Source organism: Arachis ipaensis, chromosome B1, assembly GCF_059453495.1.
Source record: "Arachis ipaensis isolate K30076 ecotype BB chromosome B1, ASM5945349v1, whole genome shotgun sequence".
Taxonomy (NCBI): Eukaryota; Viridiplantae; Streptophyta; class Magnoliopsida; order Fabales; family Fabaceae; genus Arachis; species Arachis ipaensis.
In genome coordinates, this window is record NC_142436.1 from 144,979,258 (window position 1) to 145,002,974 (window position 23,717).

At 36.4% G+C, this 23,717-nt stretch overlaps 3 protein-coding genes across 5 annotated transcripts; 1 reads left to right on the forward strand and 2 right to left on the reverse strand.

The window, feature by feature from the left end:
• Window positions 1–228: 228 nt before the first annotated feature.
• LOC107638616 (ABC subfamily C protein) lies at window positions 229–2,924 on the forward strand. Of its 3 annotated transcripts, XM_088502063.1 has the most exons (5): window positions 238–1,623; window positions 1,871–2,091; window positions 2,279–2,360; window positions 2,427–2,485; window positions 2,569–2,924. In XM_088502063.1, the coding sequence occupies exons 1-5, from the start codon at window positions 360–362 to the stop codon at window positions 2,713–2,715; spliced, it is 1,773 nt and encodes a 590-aa protein (XP_088358189.1). In that variant the 5' UTR covers window positions 238–359; the 3' UTR covers window positions 2,716–2,924. The 3 variants fall into 3 exon arrangements, with proteins under 3 accessions (XP_016197451.1, XP_088358189.1, XP_088358190.1); XM_016341965.2 differs by having other exon boundaries at window positions 229–1,623; window positions 2,279–2,485; XM_088502064.1 differs by lacking the exons at window positions 2,427–2,485; window positions 2,569–2,924 and having other exon boundaries at window positions 1,871–2,185; window positions 2,279–2,406.
• Window positions 2,925–3,009: 85 nt separating this feature from the next.
• Window positions 3,010–4,572, reverse strand: LOC107638646 (ARM repeat superfamily protein). Its single transcript, XM_016342004.3, has 5 exons — window positions 4,240–4,572; window positions 4,036–4,142; window positions 3,802–3,949; window positions 3,487–3,681; window positions 3,010–3,401 (listed from the first exon to the last, which is right to left on the reverse strand). Exons 1-5 carry the CDS (start codon window positions 4,453–4,455, stop codon window positions 3,168–3,170), a joined length of 900 nt encoding a protein of 299 aa, XP_016197490.1. The 5' UTR covers window positions 4,456–4,572; the 3' UTR covers window positions 3,010–3,167.
• Window positions 4,573–8,291: 3,719 nt separating this feature from the next.
• LOC107614208 (uncharacterized) lies at window positions 8,292–9,543 on the reverse strand. Its single transcript, XM_016316440.1, has 3 exons — window positions 9,142–9,543; window positions 8,903–9,097; window positions 8,292–8,849 (listed from the first exon to the last, which is right to left on the reverse strand). Exons 1-3 carry the CDS (start codon window positions 9,541–9,543, stop codon window positions 8,292–8,294), a joined length of 1,155 nt encoding a protein of 384 aa, XP_016171926.1.
• Window positions 9,544–23,717: the final 14,174 nt, after the last annotated feature.

Genomic DNA, 23,717 nt, shown 5'->3' on the forward strand with positions numbered 1-23,717 from the left:
AAACCTCAAATATTTTTTACTATATACACAAGACAGAAGAATTTAAACCACGGATACTTGATTAATTGATTTTTTTTTTTGGATAATGAGTTAACTACTAAATTAATATAAGTAGTTGATATGGTTTTTTAAGAAGTATGAGTGCCCAATCATAGCATGATTAAATTGGACCTAATGGGCCTAATAATAGGGCTAAAATAACCGTAAGCCCATAGAAATAACACCGACGAAAAAGACAAGACCACCATAGCAGAGAATGCAAGCAAGCTTCAGCTGCTACTCTTTCTCCTTCTGCAGCATGGAAGGAAACGATTCAAAGCCGAAATCTTGAAGCAACCAAACCACTGACACTCTCTCCCATGACGCGTGCCCATTCCACTTTCTTCTCCCTCGTTGCACCTTCCACCTGCTCCACACGAACCCCGCCCGTTGTTCTAGCTTTGTCAATTGTATCTTCACGCCCTTCAAAAATCACTCGCAGGAAAAATCATTTGCGACCCAAAATTCTGAAAATCCTAAACCCTAAACCCGTCGTTCCCCTTCCTCCCCAAGAACCTTCACCACCACTAGAACCCGCTGCTCCTATTCCCTGCCCTCAGTCCACTGAAGAAAACGAGCTCCTCTCCGTTGAGGCTCCATCCGAGGAGACTCATGGCGAAGTTGATGCCGCTGACGCCACCGAAGAAGCTGAAGATTTGGAAGACTTGCAAGTCTCCGAGGCCACCATTGAACCCAAGGATGTTTCTGGTAAAGTTTCTGCTTCGGATATCTTCAAATTTGGCGGTGTGTGTTTCCTTGGGGCTATTGTGTATCAGGCGATTTTGTCGGTTTTGTTTATTATGAATTACGATTCGAGAACTAAAGATGGGAACTTTGAGGTAAATGGAAGCGAAAAGAGAGATCTTTTGCTCAATGGAAATGGGAATAGTGAGCCAGTTACTGGTAGCAATGTGCTTCGTGTGATGGGTCAAGTTGTGAGGGAAAAGAAAATTGAGGAGATTAAGTTAATGGCAAGGAAAGCTCGGATAATTGAGAGAATGGAGAAGAAGAAGAAGAATGAAGAAGAAGATGATGATGATGAAGATGTGGATTATGAAAGTGATGACGATTTAAGTTATGCTTCTAGTCCTAAACCTGGTATTGAGAGAGAGATTGGTGCACGCTTAATGAAGCTGCAGAATAGGATCAATGGTAATAAGGATACTTCAGCTGGTGGAGTGTCTAAGAATGACAATAAGAATGCTCATGAAGGAAATGAGCAATTAATGTTCAAGAAAAAGCTTAAATATAAGTACTCTTCGACTAAGGCAACAAAAACTCCCAAGGGATTTCCCGGGACTCGAGATCATAAAGCACCTGATGCCAAAGATAGAAATTCAGAAGTTAGAAGGGAGGTTGTTAGTTCTGTGAGTGATGATATTCATCATGCACAAATATCACATGAAGATAAGCCAGTGACTGAACAAGATGACGAGATACGGGCAAGTACACCGAGTGTTCCACTGAAAGAAAGAGGAGAGTCTGTTGCTCAAGAGTCCGAGGCAATTCTAAGTAATGGGAAGAATTTGGAAAGAAATCTGGAGACGCCAAAAGCTGGAGTTAAAACAACAAAAGCAAACAACAGTAATGTGTTATGAACTTGTCATCCATGAGTTTGTTTATTCATACATCTTTCATTTTCCATGAGTTTGAATTTGAATTCGAATGAATACAATTACAACAATGAATATGTAACATATTATTATCCTTCTTGAATATATTTCGGTGGTGTCTTCTCCCGAGTTATGAGAAGCAACCAGTGAGTCAGTGACAAATAGGTTGGCTTATAATAAACTTAGCATGATTTTGTGTATTTTGTTAATATGTTTAGGTGGTGTCCGGAAGACTAGCTTTGGGTTGTCTGGAGTTGAATTAAAACAATCGAGAGAACCGAGGAAACAAAATTCTGAGAGTTTTGTGGAAGAAAAGCAGGACACTGACCCTAGTTTTGAAAAGGATGTTCTGCAGAACATAAATGGCAGTTCAAGAAATGGATTAGCTAGGAAAAAGACCGAGACTGATACGTGGTGGCTCAACCTCCGTTATGTTCTAGTATGTGCAGCAAAACTCTTTTTCAGTAGCTTAAGCATGGAAGTGATCTAGCATACCTACCCATTGATAGTGATACACACCACTTTCTTATATAGTTATGGAAACCTTTGCAATTTCTTCTGTTCTATCATCAACTATTATCAAGTTTGGTTTAACCATCTTGACACAAGTTGCTTTACTTTTGAAGGTAATTCTCATGCAAGGAGGCGTCAACGGAGGAACAAAAGGGATCTATAGCGTAAAGATCGGTTCTAAGGGGCAGGACCAAGGTGAAGATTCCTATATTGTTGCTTTTGAGGATCATGCTGATGCCAACAACTTTTGTTTTCTATTAGAGTCCTCTTTCAAGGAGTTGGGTGATTTCAGTGCAGATGCTGTTCCGATGTCAATACAAGTAAGAATCTCAAACGACTTGTGAAAGATACCCTATATGGTGAGTGCCCTGCCCAATCATTTTTTAATTTTGATGTTCGACAGGAACTCAAAGAAGAAATATTGTCACGTGCCAAGAAAGTAGTAGTTGTGAAAAAGAGGCAGCTTCAACTCTTTGCTGGGCAACCACTTGGTGATGCTGAGAAGGCCTTGTGCTCTTTAATTGAACATGATCAAAATGACAAAATGTGATCACATCCAGATGACCATTATAGAAACAGCAATTGCTGTTGTGTACAGCGTCAAGAGAGTGCTTGTTATTTTGATCTTGGTAGAATTCTTTGATCATGGGAATAGGAAAAATCACAATGTTATATATGGAATATCGCTCAGAGTTTTTGTTCCAATTGTATAAATGGAATGAACTCAATGGAAGTAGTCGAAAATTTTTGGAGTAGAAATCGAATTGGAAATCTTTGTATCTCGTTAATGATCAATCTGCTAGTTTCTTTAACATGGCTTTTTTTCATTACGAGAGACAAGCTGTAAAAAGAAAAACAAATTTTTATTTCAACATTCAACAAAACTCCTCCTACTCATGCAGCATCATGAGCCTTAGGAACTTCGCATACAGAACTAAATTTCGGATATCTGCTATATGACTATAAAACTACGTACTAATACACCCAATACCCAATATTGCTTCAAGTACCAACTATCTTAAACATTGAAATAGCGTGAATTGGTGTCAACTTGGATTGGCAGAAGCTCTGCCACACCTCCAGCTTCTGTTCCTTGTCCTTGGTGAGTGCCTCATACATTGAAGTGGCGATACTCCGAGCCGCATCTCTCGCCTCAGGCAATCTATCGTTCAGTAAATCAGCTGCCACTTTAATCAGTTCTGCCAACCAAGATTCATCCATTTCTCCAAGCCCCTCCTGCATCAAATCAAACTCACACCCCTTAGGAACAAGGCAAAAACACCACTGAAAATAAGCAGCACAAGGAAGCAGCAACTTATACCATCTTGGAGACGCATTTGGAGAGTGATATGGCAGCCTTGGCCCTGACTCGGAGGTTTGCATGGCTAACATATGCTCGGAGTTTCTGAAAGAGAGGAAGAGGGGTCATGGAGTCCACCATTGAGCCGAGTGCCTTGTCTGCTTCTTCACACACAAACCGTTTATCCTGCGATGCTTTCAGCAGCAGCTGCAGTAGCTGTTGGAATTCGAACAATGAGATAAAATTCAATCTCTTAATCAACTGAGTGAAACCAAAACCATGAAACAAGAAAACATGATCAAGAATGAAAGAAAGAGGAAGTGAGTCCACACACACCATGCCATCAAATGCCTCAGAGGTAGAAGGGTCAAGCAACTTGTCGCCAAAGGCGTTGAAGACATCGGAAGCAGCCATAATAGAAGTTTTACACAGAGCACTGCGAGGATTTTTCATGGTCTTGGCCACCACCAACACAACTTTTCCCCTGTTCACAACTTCATGTTAGACATTCCTCGCTCGAATCACAAACAAATTTGAAAAGAGAGGAACCAAAGAGAAGAGATTCCTTACAATATAGGAAATAGAAGAGACGAATGGAACAACGCAAATCGCCTAACATCATTAAGTGATTCACACACGTTAGTCCAATTCTTAGACTCTAATTCTTCAACCAAGCTCTGCATTTTCAAATAATCAACAGATTAATGCCGCAACCCATGGGTGCAGATAACAAAAAGGAGCGAGCTTGAATGAGAAACAGAAACGAGGGCTTACCTTAATCTTGTCTTCAGGGTCCGAAATGGGCACAAGGTTTTCAGAGGAGATATAATCAATGGTGGCATCCCCAGAAGAGGGCAAGGGAACCTTGTTTGGGTCATTCTCGGATAGACATTGTTGGTTCTTGATGGGAACAGAGATTTTGGGTTGTTTTTTGGGTCTGTGTTGTGGTGATGTTGTTGGAAGAGCGTTGTCAATGGGTCTGAGCGGCATGGTCGCGATGATGCAGAGAGAGAAAGAAGAAGAAGTAGTTACAAGCAAAGTGCTACAAAATTTAAAAAATGAACACTTCAAAATTTAAATATGCTGTAGCTTTTGTGTAACGGTCACATTTAATATGATTATCACTTTCCATCTTATTAAGTTCTAGCTTTTGGGTAACGGTCACCTTTCTTATGATTACTCTCTTCTTTTTTTAAAATTCCTGTCATTACTCTTAATTGTATTATTAATGTCAACGATGGAAAGGATGTATATTTTTTATTTTTGTATTATGAGTTTAATATTAATGTAAATTTTTTACATAATTATCTAATTATATTCGTTGTTTTGGATTATTATTCACGTGATCAATGTGAAAATAGTTACTTTTTGTTGACGTGCTGTTATATAATTAGATACACATATAAAACTATTTTAAATTAATGGTATATCAAAATTAAATTCTATAAATATTATTCTAAACTAACTTTTTTTTTTACATTAATCGCATAAATAATCATTCAAACTAATAGATATAATTGAATTATTGTAAACGGCAATTGACTTGATTAAAATAAAAGAGAGAAAGCTTTACTGAAATCCAACAATTGCAACTTCCTTACATGCATATCCTGATTTAATTTATATGTAAACCGTGGTGGGTAACCACGGTTTTAAATTTATATATAAATCGTTCTAAGTTGGCACGGTTTATGTGCATGAAACAATGAACATAAATCGCGGTAGGCTACCACAGATTACGCTTGAAAAATGGTGCTAGAAACCGTTGTTGGTCACCACGGTTTATGAAGGAACTTTGTGAGCATAAAACCCTGTTGGCTACTAGGGTTTATGCGTGAAGTACTATATATACATTATCTGCTGTAAGTCATCACGGATCACATATGAGGCAAAGCAAATTTTTTGAAGCTGGGTGGTTGAGAGAGAATCTGGGGAGGCTTTGAGGTTTAGGGTGAGGCTTTGAGGTTTTGAACCAGTTAGGTGGTGGAGCTATGGGTGACGAAGCTCGCATGTACCGATTAAATGGCGTTGCGCATGTGGCTGGATACGTCGAGATTAGTTATACAACCTTATTATTATTATTATTATTATTATTATTATTATTATTATTATTATTATTACTACTATGAGTTGTTATTATTATTATTATTATTATTATTATTATTATTATTATTATTATTATTGGGAGTTGTTAGTATTATTATTCCTGTTGGTATTGTTAATATTGTTATTGTTGTTATTATTAGTATTATTGTTATTATTATTCATAGTAATGTTAGTCTTATCCTTCTTAGTAACTATTGTTATTGTCGTTATTATTATTGTCATTGTTTTCTTATTTTTATCACTATTATTAGAGAAAATAGAAAACCAACGTGGGTGTATAATAATTTTTTTAAATTATATTTGTTGTTATTAGTATTGGTCGTATGTTGAAGATTTCTTTATCCACATTTTGCAGCCTACTAGGGTTATTAGCGGTGTTAGGAGACAACAGAATATGCCTTTACACGACCAGATTATACCGTATTTGGAGACCGCGGGCATGTATCACTTGGCTAGGCTGAACAGTCAGTGGTTCTGGGTTGATGAGCCTCTACTTAGTGCATTCGTTGAGAGGTGTCGTCCTGAGACCCACACCTTTCACATGCTGTTTGGGGAGTGCACTATCACTTTGCAAGATGTGACTTATCAGCTGGGTTTGCCCATCGATGGGGAGGCCGTTAGTGGGTGCCTGACTGACTTTGAGAATCTGATGGAGAACGGAAGACCCGCATGGGTGTGGTTTCGCGAGTTGTTTGGGGAGTTACCGCCGCAGAATAAAGTCAAGCAGATGACAGTATGCTACACATGGTTCTATGAGAGGTTTTGGGTTCTCCCAGCAGATGCTAATGAAGATACCGTGCGTATATACGCGCATGCCTATATTCTGATGTTGTTGTCCTCTCAGCTGTTTGCAGACAAGAACGCAAACCGGGTTCACCTTCGATGGTTGCCTTATTTGGCATCGATGGACGACTTGAACCGATATAGCTGGGACAAACAAAAACGTTGTTAACTTGGCCGGGCCACTACAGCTTCTACAGTATTGGATTTTCTGAAGGTTTCCCAGTCTCAAACCCAGTGGTTTTGAGATGTTCGGATTTTTGCTGGCCTCCAGGTATGGTTTATTCTTTTCGGTCCATAACTTGTTCAATTTCATGTGGTGTCGTTCCCTATTACATGCTTTCAATGAAACTTGTAAGTGGGCAGCATATCTACCGAAAAACGATGCAGGGGGTCAAAGATTGGTGTCTGCACGCCTTTCTTTGGATAGACTGCGTGTTCGCGATGTGAGTCGTTTAGTTATTATTCTTACAAGTAGTCGTTCATGTTTACTCTTAAGGTCTTACCTAACATTACCTTCTTCGATACAGTTTGTTTGAGAGCCTTATTCTTCTCCCGATGTTGCTGCTGTTGTTCATCCGGAGATACTTGTTGACAAGCACCGTAGGCTATGGACGGCGGTCACTAGCCTAATATATTTTGCTGCGATTGAGTGGCATCAGGTGGATAGGGTGGTACCACAGTTCGACAGTGTTTAGCATCTCCCTCAGTTGGCTCTGAACATAGATTGGCTCCATGCGAAGGATGGAAGGGGTGGAGATCGATGGTTCCCCAGATATTATCAGGAATGAAATTTGCATTGGGAGAACAGGGTTAATTCAGTCATACCGGTCGATCGAGTAGCTAATCCGGGTCCATCAGCTGAGTACTTGGACTGGTGGTGCCATGTGGCCCACAGATTCCTGTCTCCAGATGTTGCATTTCATGATCCTAGACCGATTGTGTTGACCGAGGAGGCTCGTCACAGAGGATCGTCGCAGGCACCTCCCAGGGTGCAGGTTATCGACAGACTGGACAACAGACGAGTGGATCGGCGTTGGCGTATAGGCAGACGTGCCACCGATCGAGAGTGGCGATGGCTCGACGACGCGATGGATGATGACCTAGGTGGTGCTGAGGATGGAGATGTTGTGGATGATCGTGTTCCTCGACGTAGAGGACCTTCCGCTGGGGATGATGGTGCTCAGCACGCTGATGGTGAGGATGTTGATGGTTTGGGGATGGATCAGCCCACCTACGATGTAGGGGGTAGTTCTCAGATGTTCGATAGTGTGGGGCCACAGGGATTCGCTGACTTTACTACTGCGGCCATTGGCATGGACATCGAGGATCCTGTTAGTCAGTCAGAGTTCTTTAGGGACATAGCAGACATGCTGAGGGACGACGATGCAACCCATTATAGGCCACAGATGTCTGAGGTTCATTCCCAGTTTGCCGAGTACCAGCCACCGAGTCAGGATGTTCAGCCTTAGTTGCCGGTTGATCTGAATGAGCCTGCAGCTTCTCCATCTGACCCATGGTTTGCAGTAGGAGGGACCTCAGCATCAGCATTCAGCGCCGTTCCTGTCAGAGATAACAAGGATACCTTCCTGCGGTATCACATGCGATTGTAGGTTGGACAAGAAGAATGACCATGACTCCGCATTTTCTCCCTCCACAAGGGCGAATGCTATCGGGAGAATGTTCGAGTTCCCATCCTGCGCTATCGCCAACAGTAACGTGCCTCCACACTTGCCATACAAGTGGGTACCGTCAATACTCACGAGGGGCTTGCAATGCCGGAAGGCCTCGATGCAGGGTGAAAATGTCCAGAAAAGACGATGAAAGTACACCGTTGACTCATCGACCTGATTCCCAAGTCGAACAGGAGAGGTCTTCAACACAGTGACTGTCCCAGCCATGGTAGACTGTACCCCTAGCATCCAACGTGGCAACTCGGCTTACGACTCTTTCCAATCTCCGTATATTTGTGCTACTGCCTTCTGTTTTGCCATCCAAACCTTCCTGTAACTAGACCTGAACCCGTAATCGGCTTCTGTTGCTTGTTGCAAGACCTTTACCATAACCGCAGCATCCGCCCTAACCAACGGAAAAATCCTTACACAGATAACGTGGTAATCAAGCTGACGGTGATCACTGGAAATAGAGGTGGCCAAGCAAGTGTGCGGACCATTGTACCTCCTAACCTCCCAAGTGCCCTTTCGTGCACAAAGCGATATGCGAATCAACCAACTACAACCCTTGCCAAACTCCTTGCATTTTCCATGATACTTCAGATGATCCGATTCCAAGACTTTGTACTCAACACCTCGACGGATGCTATAGTCCTTCACACTCAGAACAGCTTCATCTTTATTCTGGAATGATTGTCTAATCTGAAATTTTGTAGAAGAACCCCCAATTGTAGCACCTCCGTCCGCCTGTTGACCCAGAGCCTCCAAGTTTAGAGTGGAGAAGTGTGGAGGGTACTGCTGTGTTCCAGAACTTGAAGGCCCGTGCTGCATATGTGGATTGGCACTATGTTATCATCGCTGTCCCCAATGATATCTACAGGCTCATGGTCAGAGTCATCGTCCCGCATTGCATTCTCTACTCGATCAGGTTCCCCGAAGCCTTGAACATCATGAATCATGCCACCACCGGTATCCACCTCAAATGCCTGCTGCCAGACCCCAGGATTCTCCAACGGTACAGAACCAACTGCCTCCGTTCGATCTAAATTAGCCGCGAAGGAAGGGGATGCGACCTGCAGAACAGATGGTCCGGCCGCAGGCATCGAACTAGACGCACCGCCCGCGGCAGTCGAGCTATGACTGGAGCTGATGCCCCAGAACTATCGACACCAACCTCCAACTTCGCATACAGCTCGTGTATTTTGACCTCCGGAAAACTCCTAACACAATGAAACAGAACCCTAATATCTTCATCAGCCGCTAACACAAACGTATTATACTTAACACCGGTCGAGACAATTGCGATGAGAATCTTGTAGAATAGCTTCTTCACCCATTTGCTCCCAAATACCCCAAGCTTCTGCAAGATGCTGTTCTTTACATCTGACAAAGTGCTTGATGAACTGATGAATACACTCAATGGTTCTTTGTTAGTGAACTTCACACCATATTTTTTTCTTCTTTTAATTTTTCCAGAGCAATGCACTAAGACAAGAAAACTCTCTTCCTCACTTGCCATTGTGATATCTTCTCCTCATAAACCGTGGCGACTAATAAGGTTTTCTGCCTTTACAAGAAGCTTCATAAACCGTGGCAGGTTAGAGGGTTTTATAAGCAAATTTCTGCCTTCATAAACCGTGGTTACCTACCACGGTTTATGTTCATTCTAACTCACTCATAAACCGTGCCAGTTTAGGACGGTTTATATATAAATTTGAAACCGTGATTACCCACCACGGTTTACATATAAATTAAATCAGGACATGCACGTAAGGAAGTTGCAATTGTTGTATTTCAGTAAAATTTTCTCTTTTTTATTTTATTCAGGTCATTTGTCCTATTATTAATGCATTAAAATTAAACTCATATTTATAAGAGATAAAAACATTTATTTTAATGTATATAATTTTGTAATTTTGTGAAAAATTGTTTACCAATATTAATATTGTACTAAAATTAAATTATTTATTTGTTTATTCATTTTATTCATAATTTTTTCGAAGCACCAACTGACCAACTTTTGCAATACAGATATGACTTGCCGTGTTTGGATTAGTATTTGGAAATGGATGTTAGTACTGGACTATACTGGTGTGCATTTGTAAAATGGTTTTGATCAAAATTTGACTAATATCAATGTGATTAATAGTAATCTTAATTTTTTCAGCTCAGTAATATATTTTTACTTTTTAGTTAATATTTTAAATATTATTAATTGATTGTTAGTAAAAAAGAATAAATTATGCTAGTTCTTTACTCTCTAGTATTATTTTTTATAATATTCAATCAATATATTGTTCATGACATCCTACCGACGTTTCGGCTGAAACTCCGAAATGGGTAAGGGTGAACTATTTGTGTTCTGATTAGTATGAATTATCACCTATTTAAACAAAATTGGATTATGATCCATGGACACAAAGCACTCTCAAGTCTCAATTGCATACCAGTGCCCTCAATGCAATCTTAGTTAAAGAGCCCAAGAGCCAACAATTATCATGAAGAGCACTCTTTTATCTATTCACTATTATAAATACTCAACCATTTTCGGCAAAATTCAATATCAAATTCCATATTTCCCAATTTTTCTGACGATTGTTCCCTCGCATCATTTATTTCCGAATGTTTTTATAAGAAATTAAAATCTAGTTCAAAAGATAAAAATGGTTTCATATTTATAAAAATTATTAAATTTTTATTTTAGATTATGTAAAATTTTATACATTCTTTTTGCTAGAGCGTAAAATTTAAAAACGACTTAAATTTCTGTGTGGAGTAAGAATGACCCAATAATAATTTTTAAGCAGACTTTAATACTATAGAGTTAATACTCAAAATGGTCCCTGAAATTTAATCTTCCAACTCAAAAATTTTTAATTGACTCAAGTTATTCCTTCCGTCTATTTCCATCACCGAAAAAATGGCATAACACGTTTAGTTGCCACCTAGTTCAATCTCTGGTAATTTTAAAAAACATCCCACACCCCAATTTCTCTCACTCTCAGTTTCTCACAAATAGGGGTGGCAATGGGTAGGGTAGGGTTTGGAGTCAACCCTAATCCTACCCGCAGGTTGAGATTTTTATATAAACTCAACCCTACTCTACCCGCGGGTTAAGAATATCTCAACCCTAACCCTACCGCTCTTAACCCGCGGGTACCCGACCCTACCCGGAGGTTACAAAAAAAATGCAACGTTATTATATAACCTGATGACAATTTAAAATAGAACTGACTTTTATGTAAAAAAAAGTTTATTAAATTATCAATTAATGATATTCTTTTAATGACTAAGGATCTTTTGTATTTAGTGAGAAGTCTTTAGTTCAACATCTACTTAAAATATATTTTTATATAAGTATATAACATATACATATATAGGGTGCGGGTTGGTCGGGTAGGGTTGAGGCTCAACCCGCACCCTACCCGACCCGCACGAAAATCCTACTCGCACCCTACCCTACTCGCTGCAGATCGGGTTGGCAACCCTACCCGACCGGATGGGGTCGGGTTGGGTACCCGCGGGTAGGGTACATATTGCCACCCCTACTCACAAATCACAAATAGCTGGGAGCTCACAGCCCACCCAAGACACCATTACATCATCTGAGCTTACCTCAGCGGCTGGGGCCACTTTCATTCACCGCCAATGCACGCTTACTACTGTTGCCGCTGTGCCTCTTGCTGAATCCTATTTGAGAGAGAGAGAGAGAGAGAGAGAGAGAGAGAGAGAGAGAAGATTAACGGTGCGGCAATGGGAAGGAGACAGTAGATAACAATAGCTCAGTGGTGGGTTCATAATGAAGGAAGAAGGGACTACGAAAAAGAAGGTGAAAAGGGAGAATGAAAAAAAGGAAAAAAGGGAAGGTGGTGGTGTGAGGCTGAATGCCAATGGTGAGAAAAATGGCGGTGTAATGATGGTGATGAGAAAGCTGATGATTGTGTTGAGAAAAGGTGGTTGCGTGGTAGTGTGAAGGAGAAGAGAATGTTGCTGTTAGTATTTTGTTTGAGAAAGAGATGGAAAAAACTAGGGCTCACATATGGCGTCGTTTTACAATATTTTAGATGCTAACAACTACACAGCGTCGTTTATATAGTGTTAAGTGTCAACTAAAATTGTCATGTCATCTCTATGGTGATGGAAATAGATGAAAATGTCAACTTGAGTCACACGACTCAAAGTTTTAGAGTATAAATTGGATCAATTGTAAATTTAAAAGCTAAATTAAATTAGGGTCAAATTTCAGAAGTCATTTTAAATAATAATTTGATACTATATAAGAAATTAAGTGAGTCTAACTCATTCTAAAACTAATCGAAAAAATAAAAATTAATTTATACTTATAAAGACAAGCAAATTTGAAATTTTAAATAAAGTGAGACTTAATAATTTTTTTTCTTTTTTTATTTTTAAATTGATGAGATGAAAAACTCAAGTACAATCATGCATATTGCTAATTAAGTAAGAACCAAAGTATTTAAATGGTATTTAAAATTGACTTTGAAATTTAAAATTTATTTAATTAATAAAAAATATAATACTCATTAATTAGTAAACAGTGTTTACACATTATAAGTAATAATGTTCCAAATAGTAATATAATAAAAAAAATATTAAAAATATTAAAAATTATTATTTTTGTCTATTAATTATTTATTAATATTTAAAAATATAAAATAAAATATGTTGTTGAATTATTAAACTAAATTAAATTAAAAAAATTGAGTTAATAATTAAATGGTAGTTAAAAATAATAAATTTTATAATTATGCTACGTGTATACTAAAATCAGGCACCAAAATTAGCCATTAGTATAAAATACATATTAGAATATAAATACACATTAAAAATAAATTAAACCATATATATATTTATACACAAATATATTAGTGGCTGATTTTAGTAGTTAATTTTAACGTACAAATAATATTTTTGATAATTCTAATATTATAATGAAACTTTTAAGAAACAATCTCATTTTATCAATGGACTTTTCTTCTCTATTTCTGCCTAGGGGTGGCAACATGCACTCTATCCGTGAATATCCAATCCGATCCATTATATCCTTAGCCATTAAGAGAAGATCATCCATTGATAATTTAATACTTTTTTTATATATAAAAATCAATTCTATTTTAAATTATCATCAAATTATATAATAATTTTACATCTTTTTAGTAACCCACGTGTAGGGTCGAATACCCACGAGTTAAAAACGAGTAGAGTTAGAGTTGGGATATTCTCAACCCACAAGTAGGGTAAGGTTAGAGTTGGATTCAAACCCTACTCGTTGCCACCCCTATTTCTGCCATTATTTTTGCTTTTCCATTATAAAACTTGAAGGTAATTCTTTAGGAGTTTAATTTTGATACACTGGCAGTGTAAAGTGTTAGAATTGAAATCACATCCATTCTTTTGAATGACCATTTATGCGGTAAATATGAAAGATAGTTATTTTTACTGATGTATCATTACGTAATTGGTTACACGTATAAAATTACTTTACAGTGACAGTGTATCAAAATTAAATTCATTCTTTAGATGATAAGAAGCACTACTAGGCATTTAATTATTGGAGTGTTGTAAAATAAGTAAATAAGGAAGAAAAAATAAATATAAAATAAAGAAGTAAAAATAGAATACTCTGGTATTAATATTTATTAATATTATTATCTCAATATAACTGAAATAATTTATATATATTTACTAATATTATATGAGTGTTGTATAATGCATCTATGTAGAAAGAGAAAGAAATGTTTTATATTGATCTTGTGTGTATATTTTGTCTTAGACTAGCTCCCTGTTTATACACATACCAAGTTCACTTTTTCAAACTTCATTAAACTCAATATCTTTTCATAATATGAGCCTCCCAATCTTAAAAAATTCAGCTGTCCATGGACATCCATATCACAACACTCTTTTTTAGATGTCTGTTTAGGATTATGCCTCATTAAAACCTTACTAAAGAAAAATTCAATGGAGAAAAAATTGTAATGAAGGAAATAAAGTACAATATCCTTTGTGATGGGGACTAGCTCGTTAAAAACATCGTCAAGAAAAATTTAATAGGGAGAAAAATCTGACAAATGAAAAAAGAGTACAACCTCCCTATTTTGTCGATATTATTTAATATCTCGAAATTGGTACATTCCAATCTGATGTACCAATCTTTCAAAGGAGAATTTTGGAAGCGACTTTGTAAATAAATCTGCCAAATTATCGCTTGAGTGGATCTGTTGGATATCAATTATTCCTTGATTTTGAAGGTCATGAGTGAAGAAGAATTTGGGAGAAATATATTTTGGTCTATCATCAAGATGTATCCACCCTTATGTTGAGCAATGCATGTTGTATTATCTTCAAACAAAATAATTGGAGCTATTTTTCTATTAGTCAGTCTACATGTTGATAGAATATATTGGATTAAACTCTTAAGCAAAAAATACTCGTGACTTGCTTCATATATCGCTACTATTTCAACATGATTAAAGGATGTTACTGCTACCGTCTGTTTCGTGGACCTCCATGATATAGTTGTATCACCATATATGAATAGGTATCCTATTTGAGATCTTCTTTTATGTGGATCAGACAAGTATCTTGTATCTACATAGCCAACTAATTATGACTTGGATTCATATGAATAAAAGAATTTCATATGTTCCATGAAGATATCAAAAGATGTTTGATTCCATTCCAATATCTTCTAGTTGGAGAGTAACTATATCTTGCTAGTAAATTCACAGCAAATAATATATTTGGTCGTGTATTATTAGCAAGATATAGTAGTGCTATAATAACACTTAGATATGATACTTCAAAACCAATGGTATCTTCGTTTTCTTCTTTAGGACGGAATTAATCATTTTCCACATCCAAAAACCTTACGATTATTGGGGTACTTAATGGATGTGACTTATCCATATAAAATCTCTTCAAGATCTTTCCTGTGTATGTTGTTTGATGAATAAAGATCCTATTTTTGTATGATCGATTTACAGGCTGAGACAACATTTAATATTTTCAAGATCTTTCATCTCAAACTCTTCTTTTAGAGCTTTTATAATTGTTGGATTCTCTTTGTTAGAATATAATTAGGATCAATTAGGATCAATTAGAATCAATTAGAATTATTTAGTATATTTGAATATTTATTATAGAATATTACGTCTTAATTATTACGATTCTCTTAGCCCCTATAAATACCCTTCTATATTGTATCATTCCAGACAACTTGAATAGACAACTTGATTACACTCAATAATACACAAATCTTTCCTCCAGTTTAGTCTCTTGTTTCTAACATAGTATCAGAGCCATGGTATCCTCCTTGAAGAGAATATGTTGTTTTCTTTGCAGTGAAATCACCGTAGTTTTTACATTATGCCATTCTTCTTTTCTTTTTGTCACTCCTTTGATGTTTTTTTCACCTCACCGACTAGCCTATTTTCTCTGTTTTGTATTTTTTCGAGTCGAATGATCAAACACCATTGTCATCCACTGCTTATCTATTATCATGAAGAAATCATATAGTTCTTGCTCTCTTTCGACAGTTCCGTCTGCGTTCTCTCGTGGCAGTTTCGTCTGCATTCTCTCGTGGCAGTTCCATCTGTGTTCTCTCGTGACAGTTCTGTTTGTGTTCTCTCGTGGCAGTTCCATCTGTGTTTTCTCGTGACAGTTCCGTCTGTGTTTCTTTGTGGCAGTTCTGTCTGCGTTTCTTTCCGGTAGTTCCATCTGCACTTCCTTCAGATAGCGGCAGTTCCGTCTGCGCTTCATTCAGACAAGCGGCAGTTCTGTCTGCGCTTCCTTCAGACTAGCGGTAGTTCTATCTGTGCTTCCTTTCGGCAGTTCTGTCTGCACCCGTTTTATCAATTTATGCAGTTTTTTTTCTATTTGTTTCGTTGTTTTAAATATGTTTCAAACTCAAGTTGTCACTTGAGTTTGAGGGGGGATGTTAGAATATAATTATGATCAATTAGGATCAACTAGAATTATTTAGTATATCTGAATATTTATTATAGAATATTACGTCTTGATTATTACGATTCTCTTAACCCCTATAAATACCCTTCTATATTGTATCATTATAGACAACTTGATTACACTCAATAATACACAAATCCTTTCTCCAGTTTAGTCTCTTGTTTCTAACACTCTTCAAGGATTCTAATGATATTTAAATCATCAACGTACACAGTAATTATAATGAATCCAAATGCAGATTTCTTTATGAAAACATATGGACAGATTTCATCATTATTGAATCCGTTTTTGGTCAGATACTCAGTAAGATGATTATACCATATTCGTCTATGTTGCTTTAGACCATATAAAGATTTTTGCAATTTGACTGAGTATAACCCCTGCAAATATTCATTGGATGATTTAGATATCTTTAGTCCTTCAAGGATTTTCATATAGATATCACGATCTAACGATCGTATAAATAAGTTGTCACCATATTTATTAGATGCATATGTAGTTTATGATATGTGGATAAACTGATCAAATAACGCAATGTTATTGCATCTACTACAGGGGAATATATTTTTTCATAATCTATACCCGATTTTTGTAAAAAATTTTGTGCCACAAGTTGAGCTTTGTAGCGTACAACATTTTTCTCATTTTGTTTTCTCACAAATACACCTGTATCCAACAAGTTTTGCATCTTCTGATATACAGACTACATGTTCAAAGAATTCACGTTTTGCAAGTGAGTTTAACTCAACCTTCATAACTTCTTCCCATTTTGGCCAAACATTTCTTTATCGACATTCTTTGACTGTTCATTGCTCAAAATCTTTAATTTCATGCATGATGTGTAATGCTACATTATATGCAAATATTTCATTGATAATTATTTTATTTCAATTTTATTTTTCTCCTGTAAAGACATAATTTATCGAGATCTCATCATTTTCACAATTTTCAAAATTTTTAGATACCTGAAGGTCTTTTAACGTCAAAATTATATCAAAATTTTGGACAATTATTGGTGTCTTTTCTATGTCTTTATCCTTTTCAACAAGAGTACCATTTGTCTTGGTAATATCAAATGCCTCTCTTCTTTTCTAAGGATTTTTATTTTTAGAACTAATTAGTTTACCATACTTCTTGTACTCATTTTAGTAGCTATTTGTTCAACTATAACATCAATTTTAATTGGGGCATTTTTCAATTAGTATATAGGATTTAGTTATCCTTTTTGTATCAGAAAAGACATCAGGCAATTCATTTGCTATTCTTTATAAATGTATAATCTTTTGAACTTCTAGTTCACATTGCCTTAATAGAGAATTTAGATGCATCAAGGATGATACATTCGAATTAAGTTTCTTTTCAAGAAACTTATTTTCTCTCCCTAATGTTGAAAATTTTGATTTATCAAAATGACAATTTACAAATCGAACTTTAAATACATCTCCAGTTTATATCTCAAGATACCTCACTATAGAGGGAGAATCATATCTAACATATATCCCAATTTTTTTTGGGGTCCCATTTTGGTGCAAAAAGATGGAAAAATTGGAATATATATCGCTCATTGAAATATTCTCAATGAAAAATATTTGGCTACTAGCCAAAAGCTAATTGTAGATGAGATAATTGATGGTAACTTATTGGCCTCAAACGAATAAGTGCTTCAACATGTAAAATCGCATGTCCTTAAACATAAATAGAGAGATTTGTTCTCATAAGTAAGAGTCTAGCAATTAATTGGAGGTGTTTGATAAGTAATTATGCTAATCCATTTTGTGTGTGAATATGAGCTACTGGATATACAACACTTATTCCGTTAGTCATACAATAAACGTCAAAGACTTGGAAAGTGAATTCACTAGCATTATCAAAGAGAATTGATTTGATTGAATTTTCTAAAAAATGTATTTTTAATTGAATAATTTGAACAAGTAATCTTGCAAACACCAGACTGCGAGAAGACAATAAACACATATGTGACCATGTCGAAGCTGCATCTAATAGGACCATAAAATATCCAAAAGATCCACATAGTGGATGAATAGGTTCACATATATCGTCTTGAATCCTTTTTAGGAACTTAGAAGACTCAAATCCAATATTCACTGGTGATGGGCTTAAAATTAATTTTTTCTGAGAACATACAGCACAACAAAGTTTATTTATTATAAATTTTGTTCTTCCAGAAAACAAAGTTTTAACTCTTTCGGAGCCTTCTATCACATTACCTGAGCCAATAATAGTATTAACGCATTCTTCTTTTAATATAAAATGAGTAAAATATATATTACTTTTGAGAATGACATGTAAACTTGAACTATTCGCAAAGCAAACATTTTCGTTATATGTCCTAGTCATTTTTTTCAAAAACAAATAATAATAATAATAATAATAAAAGTAAAGGACAAATAGGTCCCTGACCTTTTTTTTCCGCGGACATTTTCGTCCCCAAGGATTGGAAAATACATTCATGTCCCTGACCCTTCCAAATCGCGAACAAATTTACCCCTCTCTTGAAGTCACCCAGTTGGACCCGACGGAAAACGCTGACGTAGCTCCCGTGGCGCTGACATGGCTGTTACGGGATGACACGTGGACTGTATCTTCTGAAAAGAGGACGTATTAGTCTCCACCACCAAAACGATGCCGTTTCTTCCCCACCCCTCCAAACACACTTTAATCCCCTTCTGCATTTCCAACCAATATTCCAGATTCAAGCCAAATCAGATTTAGATTTTTAACCAATCAACAATACTTCACCAAATCCAGAAGCAGCAAATTCAACACTTCCAGTTCTGCAATTCCAAAATCATCAGCAGTGCATCCAAAACACACAAACAAAGAATCAACAGAGCAACAAATCGCAGCTACATCAGCGAAATTTCAAGAAAAACGAGAGGCATGAGTCTAAGCAAATTCAGATTTAACAAGCAATTCAGCAACATATTCACCAAAATTAGACCACAAATTCAATTTCACAGGCTCAGTTCACAATTCAACCAGTCCAGATTGTGCAATTTATGGAGAACATGTAAGAACTCCTCATAATTCTAGAAAAATTGCTACACTCTCAAATAGAATCAGCAACTTACCAGAAATTGCATATGGAGGAAACGGCTCTGGCCGAGGAGGAAGTTGCCATCCAGGGCGGCGGAGCAGCAGCGGAGGGGTTGAATATCCCACCGACAGCAAGCGGCGCTGGCGAAGTTGCAGTTCTACATCGAGGCAGTGGTGCCGAGGTCGGCGCCGTCGCAAAGGAGGAAGGAAAGGACACCGTGCATGATGGAGGCGGCTGGATCCTGAGCGGCGAGGACGGCATCGCGAGTGATTCCACGGGTGTGCTTCGCGGCGGTGTTGTTGCGACACGAGGAGCACCAAATGGTCATGTGGAGGCAGCGCTGAGTTCCGACGGCGATCCTTGCAGAGGTTGGTTCTGTTGTGCTTCTTCGATTGTGGCCAAGCCACCACTACTGCAGGCGGCGGTCTTCCCCTGGGAGCGCGAGGATGAGGTTAGAACAGAACAATGGGACACGGTGGTTGTGGAGGGTGCGCATGGAAAGGGGAGTAAAGTGTGTTAGGGTAAACGAGGGAGTGGAGAGGGAGAGGAATGAGGCAAGGAGAGGAGGGGCAGCGTAGGTGGTGGTGGAAGAGGGAGTCAGGGGGCAAGAGGTGGTTGGGGTTGGAGGTGGCTAAGGACAGTGACCCACTTCACTGTTTCTGTGGAAGGATTAGGGTTCATAAATGTGAAAGATTGGGGGTCTGGGTTAAACGACGTCATTTTAGGGTGAGGGACTAATATGTCTTGTTTGGAAAAGCTACACATTTTGGTGTGAGAGGACTAATATGTCTTGTTTTAAAAAGTTACATGCCACGTGTGCTCCCGTAACGGCCAGGTCAGCGCCACGGGAGCCACATCAGCATTTTCTGTTGGGTCCAACGGAGTCACTTCAACGGAAGGGTAAATTTGTCCGCGTTTTGGACGGGTCAGGGACATAAATGTATTTTCCAATCTTTGGGGATTAAAATGTCCACAAAAAAAAAAAAAAGGTAAGGGACCTATTTGTTCTTTACTCTAATAATAATAAAATGAATAAAAATACATGTAAAGTGCAATTAAATTCCTGATTGAAATTATTTTCTAAGAGACACTGTATATAGTATCATATACTAAAAATTTTACTATTATTATTATAGAACTTAACACATCTAGTGATTTTAAAATTTTTAAATATAATCATTAATATTTTTATTAAACATGATTTATATATATCATACTTGAGTTCAAATACATAGGAAATATAATTTAACAAAAAGTTTTTTACATTAATTATTTACATAAGTTCTTAAATGAACTTAAATATTAAACATTTCTATCATTGATTAAATGATCAATATTTCTTTCAGCTCCTAAAAAAAAACCAGATACTTCATAATGAGTGGTATAATTTTCAACAACACCTTTTGCAATAAAATTTATCTTCTTTTCTTTGTCATCTTTTTTTAAGGATGCTTGATAAAGATCAACTAAGTGCATCCGGGTACGACAGATACATGACCAATAACCTTTTTCACCACAACAAAAAATATTTATTCTTTGTTAGATTTATTTTGTCCATATTATTTCTTTCTTTATCCCACTTCTATTGAGATCCTTTTTTATAAACATAATTTTTCTTCCTTCCATAATTTTTTTTCTTATCAAAGCCTTGTCATTTACCTTTTTTGGAGTTATAATTTGCCGCATTTGCTTCAGAAAATGGGGTGCTGCCAATTAGTTGCGTTTCATGATTTTTTAAAAGTAATTTATTGTTTCGTTTAGCAACAAGAAGGCAAGAAATTAATTCAAAATATTTTTTAAATTCTTTTTCTCGATACTGCTACTGTAGGAGCACATTCGAGGCATAAAAAATCGAAAAAATTTTCTCTAACATGTTATTTATCAGTTATATTTTTTTCACATAATTTTATTCGTGAGGTAATTTGGAATATTGCTGAATTATATTCATTTATGAATTTAAAATCCTGTAAACTCAAATGTATCCACTCATATCGAGTTTGAGAAAGTATCACTATTTTTTTTATGATTATACCTTTCTTCGAGGTTTTTCCAGAAATGTAGGACTTTTAGTGTGAGATATTCATTTTTCAATTTTTTGTCAAAATGACGATGAAGGAAGGTCATAACTTTGACTTTATCCTTTTGAGATGCTTTTATTTTCGGCCTTAATGATATCTTCTATATCCATTAAATCAAGATAAATTTTGACATCTAATATTTATAATAAGTAGTTGTTTTTAGATATATTAAGAATATTAAATTTAAAATAAAAAACTTTAACATAATAAAATTTTATTACCCAAATCTTTTTAAATGTTGATTAGAGTCTCGTGTTATAAAATAAATAAATAAATAAATAATAAATAAATAATAAATAAATAATTTTAATATTAATATTTACTAATATTATTATTTCAATATAACTGACATGATTTATATATATTTGCTAATATTATATGAGTGTTATAGCGTATATCTATATTAAAGAAAAACGTCTTATATTAATTTTATGTATATATTTTATCTGAGACTTATTCCCTATTTATACACCTATTGAGTTTACTCTCTTAAATTCCATAAAATTTAAGGGGCCTGCTACACATACAAGCAAAGAGGCCCTACAAGTTTTACAAGTTTCCAGCTCACACTTCATTTACACGCGCACTCATCTCTCTTTGAATGGAACATAAACTACACGCGCCCCACTCAACGGTTGCTCTTCGCAAAATAGCGCTCCTTAATGGCGCACTCTTTCACTTTTCCAAGCCCTTCGAAGAAAACACAAACCGTCCGTTTTCGAGCAACATTCCAAACTGCAGAGATAGGACTCGTCGCGAAGATTAGAACTCTCCATCAACACAACATAGAACTCTCGATCAACAATCTCCAGAAAAAACGAAGTTATAATACTCAAGGTACGTTACGTTACTATTTTACTCATATTGTATATTTTTCACATTTCGAAAACGAAGAACTAGGTTTTACTATTCTTCTACGTTCTTCTAGGTTTTACTGTTCTTCTTGTTCTAGGTCTCATTTTACAGTTTTTAATGTTCTACTTGTTCTAGGTTTTATTGTTATTCTTGCTTCTAGGTTATTCTGTTCTTCTTAGTTGTTCTAGGTGTTACTGTTCTTGTTGTTCTAGTTCTTCTGGTAACTGATTTTTGGGAGTATATTGCGTGATTTGGTGGGTGTATATTGAGTATTTTGTTGGGTGTATATAGCATAATTTGTTGGGTGTATATTTCTGAACTGATATACTGTAATATAGTCAACAGTTGCAACTGTTCTAATATTTGCTTGTCCATGGGTGTATATTGTTTGACCTTGTAATGTTGCTTGACCTTGTATATTAATCCATGTTTGAGTGATATCTGACTGATATCTATGGGTGTATCTGACTCATATCTATGGGTGTATCTTACTGATATCTATGGGTGTATTTTTCATTTCAGAAAAAATAGCAGGCAGAAACCAAGCTGAAAAAAATGTAAGAACAAATATATGTCTTAGATGAAATCAGTTTTATATAATAGAAATATATCTGACTATAATTTTGCTTTGTTTACAGCAAATCAAAGACCTTAAGTGTGCAACACATTTGTTAAGTGAGAAATTCAAAAACATGAGCGAGGAGAAAAAAACAATTGTTAGGGATTTGGGATTTGGTGGCCTGATGCACATTTGTTAAGTTGAATATACACCAAAAAATCTATCCCCTGATGCTTTATCCCTAAAACCCTGAACCCTAAACACTTAAAACCTAAACCTTAACCCCTAACTTGTAAACCCTAAAACCTAAACCGTAAACCCTAAAACCCTAAACCCTAATACCTAAAACCCTTAAACCGTTGTAAAAAAAAAAACAAACAGTATTTTATAACATAAAAACAAGATTCTGAAGTATATATATGTATATATATGTAAAATGTGAAATACAAGAAAATTCAGAAATACACCCCAAAAAAACACTGCTTTTACATCCAAAAGAATGCATGCTCTTGCTCCTTTGTGTGCTTCTCATCCCTGCCCAGAAGTGGTGATCCAGATAGATTGGAATCCATATATGACGGTCTTCATAGAGATCTGCAGAATACACCCAAACACAGACTCTAAATACACCCGAAAAAAATTAAATTTACACCTCTGCTGCAGATTTTAAACAAACATTACCTGAAAGCCACTTGTTGTCCATAAGACCAAAATTCAGCAGAAAATTATTCCAATTCCTATCAAATAAGTCTTTAAGCACACCCACGCTTCTCGCACTTCTCTCGTAATGTAATTCCTCACATCCTTTTCAATAAAATTTAACAAACTGGTCATCAACAGAGAGAGGCTGCAGAATACACCATGTCAAAAACAAAAAATACACCCAATCATGTTTGATCTAATACACCCGAACGACAACAACTCAACTAAAATAACAAAAAAAGCCATAAACTGTAAATACACCCACACTTCCCCCAAAAATACACCCAAAAAAGTCTGATCTAATACACCCGAGCGTCTGCTATAAATTGCAAATAATTAATCAAAACTAATACATTAGATTCAATCCACAGATTTATGTTCACGCGTTAGTTTCACAGTCAATGTTCACGAATTATTCAGCTACACAATGCTATACAAATAACTGCAACAAA